This window comes from Symphalangus syndactylus, chromosome 14 (assembly GCF_028878055.3).
Source record: "Symphalangus syndactylus isolate Jambi chromosome 14, NHGRI_mSymSyn1-v2.1_pri, whole genome shotgun sequence".
Lineage (NCBI taxonomy): Eukaryota > Metazoa > Chordata > Mammalia > Primates > Hylobatidae > Symphalangus > Symphalangus syndactylus.
In genome coordinates, this window is record NC_072436.2 from 75,316,010 (window position 1) to 75,328,524 (window position 12,515).

The window sequence follows — 12,515 nt, forward strand, 5'->3', positions numbered from 1 at the left end:
GACCACTCCCTCCAATCCCTTGCCTCCCCCGACCGCCAGCCTCCGTCGGCCGCCGGCACCGCCCTTCGCCCCTCTCCGCCCCTCTCCGCCCCCTCCCCCGTGGGGCGCTGACTCGCCCGGCTGCCACGTCTCACTGATGACATCACCAGGGCCGCTCGGCCTTAGCCAATCCGCCAGGGGGAGTCCGAGCGAAGTCCTAGCCAGCGAGTCAGAGGGGAGGGGAACGGGGAGGGGCCGAGGGTGGGGAGGTGAGAGAGTGGGGAATGGGGCGGGCGACAACCCTTCAAGTACGCATGCCCCAGAGGCGCGGCGCTTGGCGGGAAGCTGAGTCCTGGCCTTGCGTCGCACTGTCTGTCCTCAGCTCGCGTAGCCGCTCTCGCGACTCCCTTTCCCGGCATGCCAAGCGGTGCGGCCGCCCTCTGGGCTGTGTAAAGGCCCCTCGGTCTAAGGCTTCCCTATTTCCTGGTTCGTCGGCGGCCATTTTGGGTGGAAGCGATAGCTGAGTGGCGGCGGCTGCTGATTGTGTTCTAGGGGACGGAGTAGGGGAAGACGTTTGCTCTCCCGGAACAGCCTATCTCATTCCTTTCTTTCGATTACCCGTGGCGCGGAGAGTCAGGGCGGCGGCTGCGGCAGCAAGGGCGGCGGTGGCGGCGGCGGCAGCTGCAGTGACATGTCCAGCATGAATCCCGAATAGTGAGTTCTGGAGAGCACCGGTCGGCTGGGTCCGTGGGCCAGCTTGGGGGATCTTCAGGGGGTCGAGGAGGGTTGGGGCAGAAGTCAGGGCATCGGCTGGGGTGAGGCGAGGGTGATGGGTCAGGAGAGGCTGGCGGCCGGGAGTCGGGCCCCATTGTCTGACGCGGAGGGGCGGCCGCGCGGGGGAGGGGTCGGGCCGGAGGGGTGAGCCGCCCGGGCCTGGACCCGGTCAGGTTAGAGGGCCTGACTGCGGGGCGGGTGCTGAGGAAGTCTGTCGAGGGGCCTGGGGCGGTGTGAAAGGGTAGCTTCTCTCGGAGGCAGTGACTTTTGAAGGAGGACTTGTGTCTAAGGGGAAGGGATGGGGTGGGAGAGCCCTTCTAGAGGACACTGTCAGACCCTGCGCCCGCACTCTGCGGAGCTGTCAGGATCCTCGGGGTGGAAACCAGCTTTACTTGTAAATCCTGAGCTTGTTGGCTCTCTCTCCTTCCATCCTCCCCGCCAGGTTTCAGGTAATATGGATGCTTTTCGGGACTGCGTGGGATTGAGGGGAATGAGTAGATGGTGAGAAGCAACTGAACATTTATTAGTTCTCTTTTTGAGTTGTGTCTTGGAAGAGTTCTTTAAGAGCTCGCCGGGTCCATTGCCCTCCTATAAAAACCTGGGCATTTGTGAGAATTTTTTTTTTTTTTTTTTTTTTTTTTTTTTTTAAAGAGGACACCTAAGTCATTTTGTCTTCTGTAGGTCAAGGGGAAAGGAAAAAAAAAAAAAAACTAAAGCCAAGAAATGTCTTTTGATACTCGCAGATTAAAGGAAGCTTGCTGTCAAGTTGAAAGAGAAACGAATGGGACCCATGATAGATCTGTATGTAGGTTTTGGATTACCTGCTTGGATGCTTGCAGATAGGGAATGAGGTTCCATGACGTGTCATGAAAAGTTAATGCATTTCTTTTTCTTGCTTACTCAAGAAGTCACCACAGCAGATGTGACACACCTGGCACCTTTCCTGGGAACTGGTGTTCACTTCCCTTGGGTAGAGTTTGTTGGGCTCTCCTCAATGGCCCTTTAAAAATTTCCTCTACAGTTTACATGTATGTAATGAATAATTGGAAGAGACCGAATTGGTATTCCTTTTCAGTGTCAAAGGCCTTTGAGGGATGGGGGAACATCAGTATTTGTTGTAAAAGTTGAGTTTATTTGCTGGTTTGGTCAATTACTGCTAAACATTTTCCCCTAAAAGGTCCACCCACCAGTTTAGCTGACTGTCATATGTGTGTCACATGGCTCTTGCAAAATGTTTTCTTCAAGTTTTGTAATAGTGTGGCTTGAAGCTGAAATCTTTTGCACTAAACAGAACCCATAGTATTTTATTAGAATTTCATGCTTTAGAAGTTGAGGATAGTGTTCTTGTAGTGACATTTGCTGTGTTGACAGTTTAAAAAAAATTTTTTTCAAGGGCTCCAAGTTGGTTTTGCACAGTTGAACGGAGGTGAACTTGAGGTTCTTAATTTAGTAGTTTTCTTGGTAACAATAAAGAACATGGATTTACTGCTTTATCGAGGTTTATAGACCTCTACTGTTCAGGAAATCTTCTGAATTTGCTATATATATGTTTATTAGTGTAAATAAATCTTCAAGATTAGTTGGGAACTTTGACAAGTTACTCAGCCTCTGAATTTTTTTCCCCTTTTGTAAAATAGGATAATTGGAGTCATTATTCCTGTCAGGGTAGTGGTGAAATTCAAATGTATATAAAAGAATTTGGAAAACTGCATGAGCATTCTTCAGATGGTATGCATCATTTTCATGAAAGGCGTTCTATTAGTACCAGGATTTAGGAATATAATCCTTGCGCTTAAGAAGTTTAGATATAGGCCAGGCGCGGTGGCTCACGTCAGTAATCCCAGCACTTTGGGAGGCCGAGGCGGGCGGATCCCGAGGTCAGGAGATCGAGACCATCCTGGGTAACACGGTGAAACCCCGTCTCTACTAAAAATGCAAAAAAATTAGCCGGGCGTGGTGGTGGGCGCCTGTAGTCCCAGCTACTTGGGAGGCTGAGGCAGCAGAATGGCGTGAACCCGGGAGGTGGAGCTTGCAGTGAACCAAGATCGGGCCACTGCACTCCAGCCTGGGCAACAGAGCAAGACTCCGTCTCAAAAAAAAAAAAAAAAATTTACTTATTTATTGTTTCGAGACGAAGTGTCAATCTTGTTGCCCAGGCTGGAGTGCAGTGACGCAAGTCTCGTCTCACCGCCATCTCTGCCTCCTGGGTTCAAGTGATTCTCCTGCCTCAGATTCCCAAGTAGCTAGGATTACAGGCATGTGCCACCACCACTCCCTGCTAATTTTGTGTTTTTAGTAGAGACGGGGTTTCTCCATGTTGGTCAGGCTGGTCTCAAACTCCCTAGGTGATCCGCCCGCCTCAGCCTCCCAAAGTGTTGGGATTATAGGCGTGAGCCACTGCGCCCGGCAGAAATAGATTTTATACATGTCAAATGCCAGTAGATATAGCAAATTCCAGATGTGTGGCATGGATGAGAGCAACAAGATTTCAGGGGGATGGTGGGTTGTGATTGGCTATCTGGGTTTTGGAAGACTTTATAGAAGAGAGACCTGAAAGGGAATTATCAGCAATTAGATTTGGAGGAACAGAGGGAATGAGGAGGAATTTTCAAGGGGGAGAAGAAGGAGGAATGGCTCATAAATGACAAGGACAGTAATAAGTAAATACGGTGTCAAATCATCCATTCTTTTGAAGACTAATGACCTCGAAGGGATCAAACCCAGAAACAGTTTTTATATTTTTTCTGGAATCAGATACATGAATATCTGGCCTACTATATTTGTATTCTAGACTATTTAGTAAGTGTTAGTGAAAATTACTTAGGGTGAGAAGAAGTGAGGGATATTTTATTAGGGGAGGTCACAAGGGCAGTGAGCAGTCAGATTTTTAGCAATCTGAGTTTGGCAGTTTCTTTTTGTTTTAATGAAGCTTGTTATCTTTGTAAAAGTAATTAGAGAAAATATGGAAAATAAAGGAAAGAAAGAAAAGTTCTTTAGTGTTTTGTCACGCAAATACAAGCTCATTCGTTTTTAACATCTTGTTCCAAACTCCAAAGTCTTTTGCTTTCTCTTCAATTAAAACTTTAATGGGTGGATGCTTTTCCTGCTTCCAGTATGTTATCTTAATAACTAACAATGGTATATTAGCTAATGTTTACAAATGTACTCCAGATGTTCCTTAAGTTACTTTGGTTTATCATTACTAATTTATATTGTTTCTTTTAGAAATTTATAGTCTGTGTTATGGGTGCTGCTAAATTTGGTAGTGAAAATGGAATCTTGACAAAAAAGATTCTGAAGCAACAGAATTTTTAGATTTATATTGGTTTACATGAGTTGGTAGCTGTATTACTTTTTTTTGTTTTTTTGAGATGGAGTCTTGCTCTGTCGCCCAGGCCGTGGCCTCCTAAAATGTTGGGATTACAGTCGTGAGCCACTGCGCCTGGCCATTTGTGTGGTTTTTTTTTTCTGTTTTTGTTTTTTTTTCTTTTCTTTTTCTTTTTTTTGAGATGGAGTCTCACTCTGTCACCCAGGCAGGAGTGCAGTGGCGCGATCTTGGCTCACTGCAACCTCTGCCTCCTGGGTTCAAGTGATTCTCCTGCCTTGGTCTCCCGAGTAGCTGGGATTACAGGCATTTGCCACCATAACCAGCTAATTTTTGTATAGAGTACCCAGCCATCTCTAATGTTGATCAGGCTGAAGCAGGTGGATCACCTGAGGTCAGGAGTTCAAGACCAGCCTGGCCAATATGGCAAAACCCTATCTCTACTAAAAATACAGAAAATTATCTGAGTGTGGTGGCTGGCGCCTGTAATCCCAGCTACTCGGGAGGCTGAGGCAGGAGAATCTCTTGAACCTCGGAGGTGGAGGTTGCAGTGAGCCGAGATCACACCATTGCACTCCAGCCTGGGCACCAGAGCAAGACTTGTCTCAAAAAAAAAAAAAAAAATGGCAATTAAAAGTGTAATCTGAACAGTTAAAAAAGTAGATAGAAAGGGTTAAAGCATTTTTTGAAGATCTAAAGAAAAATATGGATTTTTTTTGAGCTACGTTTTGAAGCAGGCAGTGATTATTTCAGCACATTAAGAAATGCTTAACATGGCCAGGCGCAGTGGCTCACGCCTGTAATCTCAGCACTTTGGGAGGCCGAGGTGGGCAGATCATTTGAGGTCATGACCAGCCTGGTCAACATGGTGAGACACTGCCTCTACTAAAAATACAAAAATTAGCCGGGTGTGGTGGTACACACCTGTAATTCCAGCTACTCAGGAACCTGAGGCAGGAGAATCACTTGAATCTGGGAGGTGGAGGCTGCAGTGAGTCGAGATCATGCCACTGCACTCCAGCCTGGGGGACAGAGTGAGACTCCTTCTCAAAAAAAAAAAAAAAAAAAAGAAAGAAAGAAATACTTAACATTATTCTCATGATTATTCTCGTGACATTTTTCATAATCCACTGGCTTCTAGTGGATTTTTTTAGTGTCAAGAAAATAATTTTGATTGGTTCATCTTTAAGGAATGTGTTAAGAATAAAGCATGTGTACCTGTCTTCAGTATACCAGCTAACTATAGTAGGAAGAAATATAGTAGTCTACTTAGATCAACTATAATTCTTTAATGCAGAAAAAGTTTAAAGTAATTACCTTATTTTTAGCCCCCATCCCCTTAAGTATATCATGGCTCCAGAATCTCTGAAAATGTTACCAGTCTTTCAGACTTTGCTCTTCTTTCATGTTATACTCAAGAAACATTTGAACTTTTTTTTTTTTTTGCTTGCATTGTGTTTCAAATAATTTTTAAAAAAACTTAAGTGTTTGAAAGTGAAAGCAGGTTGTCTTTGTGACTTTTGGTGGTGGTTTGAAAAACTCAGAAAAGTTTAAAGAAGAAAGATAACTAGTATTCTCATTGTCCAGAATATGATTTTTTAATGTCTATAGAATATCACCATCTGCAATTCTTCCGGTAATTTAAGTATTCAGTAGTTGTATAAAACCTTTAAAAAATATATATTGAGAATTTTGTGTGAATGAGATGATGAGATGATCTTGTAGGATCATTTAAAGATAAGAACTGAGGCCTGGCACAGTGGCTCATGCCTATAATCACAGCACTTTGGGAGGCCCAGGCGGTGGATCACCTGAGGTCAGGAGTTTGAGACCAGCCTGGCCAACATGGCAAAACCCTGTCTCTACTAAGCATAGAAAAATTAGCTGGGTGTGGTCGTGCCTGCGGGTAGTCCCAGCTGCTTGGGAAGCTGAGGCGGGAGAATCTCTTGAATCCTGGAGGCGGACGTTGCAGTGAGCTGAGATCGCGCCACTGCACTCCAGCCTGGGCGACAGAGCAAGACTCTGTCTCAAAATAAAATAAAATGAAGATAACAACTGAAATTTCACATTAAAAATTTTTTTGTAGCGACTATGCCTCCTATGTTGTGCAGGCTGGTCTCAAACTCCTGGCCTCAAGCGATCCTTCCAAAGCACTGGGTGGGCCACCACATTCAGCCTGAAGTTTTGCATTAAAAAATTTCCCCCTTTCGGCTGGGCGAGGTGACTCGCGCCTGTAATAGGACTTTGGGAGGCCGAGGCAGGCGGGTCACTTGAGGTCAGTTCTAGACCAGCCTGGCCAACGTGGCGAAACCCTGCCTCTACTAAAAACACCAAATTAGCTAGGTGTGGTGGTGTTCGCTTGTAGTCCCAAGCTACTCAGGAGGCTGAGACAAGAGAATTGCTTGAATCCGGGAAAAAGAGGTTGCCGTGAGCCGAGATTGGCCACTGCACTCCAGCCTGGGTGACAGAGTGAGATTCTGTCTCTAAAAAATAAAAATTTCCCCCTTTCATCAAATTAAGTTAAAGTGAGGGATGTTAGACAGTTTTTAACCATCAAATATTTTAGTTTTTTTTTTTTTTAACGTTGTCTTAAAGATGGAAGTGCTTCAAAATCAAATCTTCCCTTGCCAGTTCTCTACTTGTCTTCTTTTTTTTTTCTTTTTGAGACAGAGTCTCGCTTTGTCACTGGAGTGCGTTGGTGCGATCTCGGCTCACTGCAACCTCCGCCTTCCAGGTTTAAGTGATTCTTCCGCCTCAGCCTCTCAAGTAGCTGGGAGTACAGGTGCGTGCCACCACACCCGGCTAATTTTTGTAGTTTTAGTAGAGACGGTTTCACTATGTTGGCCAGGCTGGTCTCAAACTCCTGACCTCGTGATCCACCCACCTCAGCCACAGTGTTGGGATTACTGGCGTGAGCCACGCGCCCGGCTTCTACTTGGCTTTTAAAGGGAATTTTGCTTTCTGAGTAATTTTATTTCTCAGATATCTTGGTCTTTTTAATTCTGGAAGCAATCTTAATTTATGTATGTGCCCTGTAATCCGAACACTTTGGGAGGCCGAGGCGGGCAGATCACGAGGTCAGGAGATCGAGACCATCCTGGCTAACACGGTGAAACCCCATCTTTAGTAAAAATACAAAAAATTAGCTGGGCGTGGTGGCGGGTGCCTGTAGTCCCAGCTACTTGGGAGGCTGAGGCAGGAGAATCACTTGAACCTGGGAGGCAGAGCTTGCAGTGAGCCGAGATCGTGCCACTGCACTCCAGCCTGGGTGACAGAGCAAGACTCCGTCTCAAAAAAAAAAAAAACAACTTAACGTATGTGCTAACATCCTGCTATATTCGCGTTCCATAGTAATCTGTTGGCTGTGTGTTGTCTATGTGTGTGTGTTTTCTCTCCTGGGTAGTTTTGACTATACCTGTGTGATGGTTTCACTGTTTGTAGTTTCAATAGTTAAGTTTTATTTTGGATAGTAAAGAAGAGCTTTCTTTTTTTTTCTTTTTCTTTTTTTTTTTTTCCGAGACGGAGTCTTGTTCTGTTGCCCAGGCTGGAGTGCAGTGGTGCGATCTGGGCTCACTGCAAGCTCTGCCTCCCGGGCTCACGCCGTTTACCATTCTCCTGCCTCAGCCTCCCGATTTCCTGGGACTACTGGTGCCTGCCGCCAGGCCCAGCTAAATTTTTGTATTTTTTAGTAGAGATGGGGTTTCACCGTGTTAGCCAGGATGGTCTCCTGACCTTGTGATCCACCTGCCTTGGCCTCTCAAAGTGCTGAGATTACAGGCGTGAGCCACCACGTCCGGCCAGAATAGCTTTCTTTTGTGGCAAGCTATATACTTTCGTAATATATGAACATGTTTAGGGTAAAATAAAATGCTTTTTAAGGTTTTGAGATTTAAAAAAATTTGCTAATCAACTTTGAGTGTCTGTTTTTTGAGATACAGGGTCTTACTCTGTCACCCAGGCTACAGTGCAGTGATGCAATCATAGCTTACTATAGCCTCCAACTCCTAGCCAGGTTTCAGTGATCCTCCCACCTCAGCCTCCTGAGTAGCTGAGACTACAAGCGCATGCCACCACACCTGGCTAATTTTTTTTTTTTTATATTTTTTGTAGGGACGGGATTTCAATATGTTGCCTCAGGCTAGTCTCAAATTCTTGGTCTTAAGAAATCCACCTGCCTCAGCTTCCCAAAGTGCTGGGATTATAGGCATAAGCCCTACACTTGGCTGAGTGTCTTAAGATGAAGAAAAACTGAAAATGGGTGTAGTGTGCCAGTGCGTGAGGTATTTTAAATGTGTAGCTTACCAGCTTTTTTTTTTTTGAGACAGAGTCTCGCTCTGTCACCCAGGCTGGAGTGCAGTGGCACGATCTTGGCTTACTGCAACCTCCGTCTCCCGGGTTCAAGCATTTCTTCTGCCTCAGCCTCCTGAGTAGCCGGGACTACAGGCGTCCACCACCACGGCCAGCTAATTTTTATATTAGTAGAGATGGGGTTTCACCATGTTGGCCAGGCTGGTCTCCAACTCCTGACCTCAGGTGATCCGCCTGCCTTGGTCTCCCAAAGTGCTAGGATTACAGGCATGAGCCACTACGTTTGGCTGCTTATCGATAAGCTTTTTACCACTTTGTCGCCACTACATTTTGGAATTTTCCTTTGAGAATTAGGCAAAATGCCCAGACTCCTCCCCGGCCCCCCCTTTAGAGGGAGAGGGGAGCAATTAGACTATTCCTTTGTTTCCCTATAGAAGGTGGGGCTGAGATTACTGCTTTGATATCTGGAATGTAATTTAGGGAAGAAAATTTAGGTCTTGGCCTTTCTTTGGAACCACCCTGGGAACGTTGCAGATTATAAATAGGGTAATGGTGGAATGATATTCGGGGGAAAAATGGTCCTGAGGAGCCAGAGAACTAAGTGTTAGTTTGTTGGCTGACTGAAACATGTGAGAAATAGGGTACAGAGGAAGTAGGAAATAAAGTTTTCCTTGGTACTTCTGTGACAGGTTGGCTCAGTTGGCTGGAACACCCTACACTGCTTTATTAAATCCAAGGTTGTGATAGGTTCCAGTTAAGTTTACTGTGTTCTGTGCTTGTAGATTTCCTAATTAGGACAAGTAGTGTTAAACATGCATGCCTTTATTCACAAGAGGGACCATTCTTTTGGAAACATCACTATTTAATAATACTAGGTGCTATTTAGCACTTACTCTTGGTGCCAGCCTCATGGCTATGGTTTTTTTTTGTTTTTTGTTTTTTCCAAGGCATGGTCTAGCTCTGTCTCCCAGGCTGGAGCGGTGGTAGCACAGTCATGGCTCACTGCAGTCTCAACCTCCTGTACTCTAGTGATCCTCCTGTCTCAGCCTCCTGAGTACCTGGCACCATGCCTGGCTAATTTTTTTTTAAGAGATGAGATGTTGCTATGTTGCCTATGCTGGTCTCGAACACCCGGGCTCAAGTGATCCTCCCACCTGAGCCTCTCAAAGTGTTGGGATTACAGGTGTGACCCACCTCACTCGGTCATCTATGGTCTTTACATAGGGCATTTTGTACAGTCTGCACCTCAAACTAGTGATCTTCAACAGTGAAACTCAGTGAATTATGTAATTCATGTTTTCCAAGAACAATGATGGATTTAATTTCTCTGAATGTATTTCCTTTGTATAACAATAGTACTTAAGTGGAATTACTCTTTGTCCTTTCTACTCTGCTTATAGATATTTTCTAGTATCTTGATTTGGGACCGTTACATTTAACCCATTTATGGTCGTGTAGCCATACTCACGTTACATTTAATGCATCTGCTCCCTTTGTGTCTATATACTCATAACATTTTGCATAAAGTTATAGGCGGTTCACACCAAGTCTGTTCGTGAACCTCAGATTAAGAATACTTGATTTAGGAGATTGAAAACAGAAAAGAGAATGTTAACTATCATTATCAATATTAAAGTTTGAAAATCTGAGAGTGACAAAGCTTAGTTTTTAATCTGGTATCCCAAACTAATTTGAGTTTTTTTTTTTTTTTTTTTTTTTGAGACAAGGTCTTGCTTTGTCCCCCAGGCTGGAGTACAGTGGTGCGATCTTGGCTCACTGCAACCTCCACCTCCCAGGTTCAAGTGATTCTCCTGCCTCAGCCTCCGAAGTAGCTGGGATTGCAGGCTGCGCCGCCACGCCCAGCTAATTTTTGTATTTATAGTAAAGACGGAGATTGACCTTGTTGGCCAGGCTGGTCTCAAACTCCTGACCTCGTGATCCTCCCGCCTCGGCCTCCCACAGTGCTGGGATTACAGGCGTGAGCCACTGTTCCTGGCCTAATTTGAGTTTTAAAATGTGGAGTTTAAGATGTTAGTCTTAAAGTGGGTTAGATGAAATGTATAAAAATAGTCAAATAGCTAAATTTATAAAAGGCCATTTGAAACAATTTTGTGAAATATATAACGTGGATAATTATGTAGTGCTTTATGTGTAGATTGGTGGTTAGCATCTGCCTGATGAAGAGCAGTTGGATTCATTACTTACTAAAGCTAGTGAAATCTGAACTCCAAATTAGGCATCTTCACCAGGCTCTTATGAGCTGAGCTAACTTACTCTCTTTTTTATTTTTATTTTTTAATTAATTATTTTATTTTATTTTATTTTTTTTTTGGTAGAGACAGGATCTCCCCATGTTACCCAGGCTTGTCTTGGGCTCCTTGGCTCAAGCAGTCCTCCTACCTTAGCCTCCCAAAGTGCTGGGATTACAGCTGTGAGCCACTGTGCCAGGCTGAGCTTATTCTCTACTAACACAAGTATTCCTATTTAATTTAAGCAGTGAATCACACTTTTCTTTGTATTTGGTCAGGTTCTGGGTGCAGTTTATATATGATTTGATTCATTCTGGTAGGGTTTTTTTTTTTTTTTTTTTTTTTTTTTTTTTTTTGAGACAGAGTCTAGCTCTGTCGCCCAGGCTGGAGTGCAGTGGCTTGATTTCGGGTCATTGCAGCCTCTGCCTCCCAGGTTCAAGTGATTCTTCTGCCTCAGCCTCCTGAGTAGCTGGGATTACAGGCGCCCACCTCCATGCCCGGCTAATTTTATGTATTTTTAGTAGAGACTGGGTTTCACCATGTTGACCACGCTGGTCTCGAACTCCTGACCTCAGGTGATCTGCCTGCCTTGGCCTCCCAAAGTGCTGGGATTACAGGTGTGAGCCACCACACCAGGCCTCAAGAACTTTTTATTTTTGAGACAGGGTCTCACCCTGTCACCCAGGCTGGAGTACAGTGGTGAGATCATGGCTTACTGCAGCCTCAACTTCCCAGGCTCTGGTGATCTTCCCATCTCAGCCTCTGGAGTAATTAGGAATACAGACACACGCCCATGCCTGGCAGTTTTTGTATTTTTTTTCCTTTTTCTTTTTTTTTGTAGAGGCTGGGTTTCACATGTTGATCAGTCTGGTTTTGAACTCCTGAGCTCAAGCGATCCTCCCTCTTTGACCTCCCAATGTGCTGGGATTACAGGCATGAGCCACTGTACCTGGCCTTTTGTACATTAAAAACTTTTTATTAAAAAACCCAAATCTTCCTTGTGGTTGTATATACATATATACATAGGTACACACATGGAGAATTTTACCTTGGAGGAAGGCTTGGTAAAGAAAATATCCCTTTCAGCTGGGCGTGGGGGCTGACGCCTGTAGTCCTCGCACTTTCGGAGGCTGAGGTGGGCGGATTGCCTGAGCTCAGGAGTTCGAGACCAGCCTGGGCAACACAGTGAAACCCCGTCTCTACTAAAATACAAAAAATCAGCTGGGTGTGGCAGCATGTGCCTGTAGTCCCAGCTACTTGGGAGGCTGAGGCAGGAGAATTGCTTGAACCCGGGAGGCAGAGGTTGCAGTGAGCCGAGATTGTGCTACTGCACTTCAGCCTGCATGACAGAGCAAAACTCTTGTCTCAAAAAAAACAAAAAACAAAAAAAACAGAAAAGGAAAATAGCCCTTCTCTATCATCAGAGTATGTTAAGAGTTGAGTTTTTTTTTGTTTTTTAAAATTTTTGTTGCTTAAGTTACAAAACATGGACTCTGCTTACAAATTAAGAAAATGGCTCATGTTCAAACAAGCATAATCAATATAACAGTTAATACAAGTTAAATATTGTAATATGTTTACAGAATAGCATGGCAAAATAGTGCAAAAGATTTGGGGAAGGGGCCTATAATTTCTGTTAACAGAAAGTTTTAGTTATGTTGATTCAACTGGAGAGGAACAGAGCTCCCAGAAGGACTCCAGAACACTTGATGCTTGTCTGAGTGGGGTCAGCAGCACTGAGTTCCCACCAGCCAGAAAGTTTGTGTGTGTACATTATTTCCCTTAACTGTCACAATAATCCCGTGAAGAAAATGTCCTAGTTTTACAAACAAGGAAACAGAGGCAGAGAAGAGTTAAATGACTTGCCCAAGGGCATTCAA

The 12,515-nt window shown here is 44.6% G+C and overlaps 1 protein-coding gene across 3 annotated transcripts in view; it reads left to right on the forward strand.

The window, feature by feature from the left end:
* Positions 1–250: 250 nt before the first annotated feature.
* The window catches only part of RAB1A (RAB1A, member RAS oncogene family), a 47,184-nt gene continuing 34,919 nt past the window's right edge, over positions 251–12,515 (forward strand). The window contains exon 1 of one of the 3 annotated variants that reach the window (XM_055240381.2): positions 251–693. In XM_055240381.2, coding sequence (XP_055096356.1) covers positions 671–693 — 23 coding nt within the window. In that variant the 5' untranslated portion in view covers positions 251–670. The remainder of the gene's footprint in view (positions 694–12,515) is intronic. The other 2 variants (XM_055240382.2, XM_055240383.2) reach the window with 2 other exon arrangements.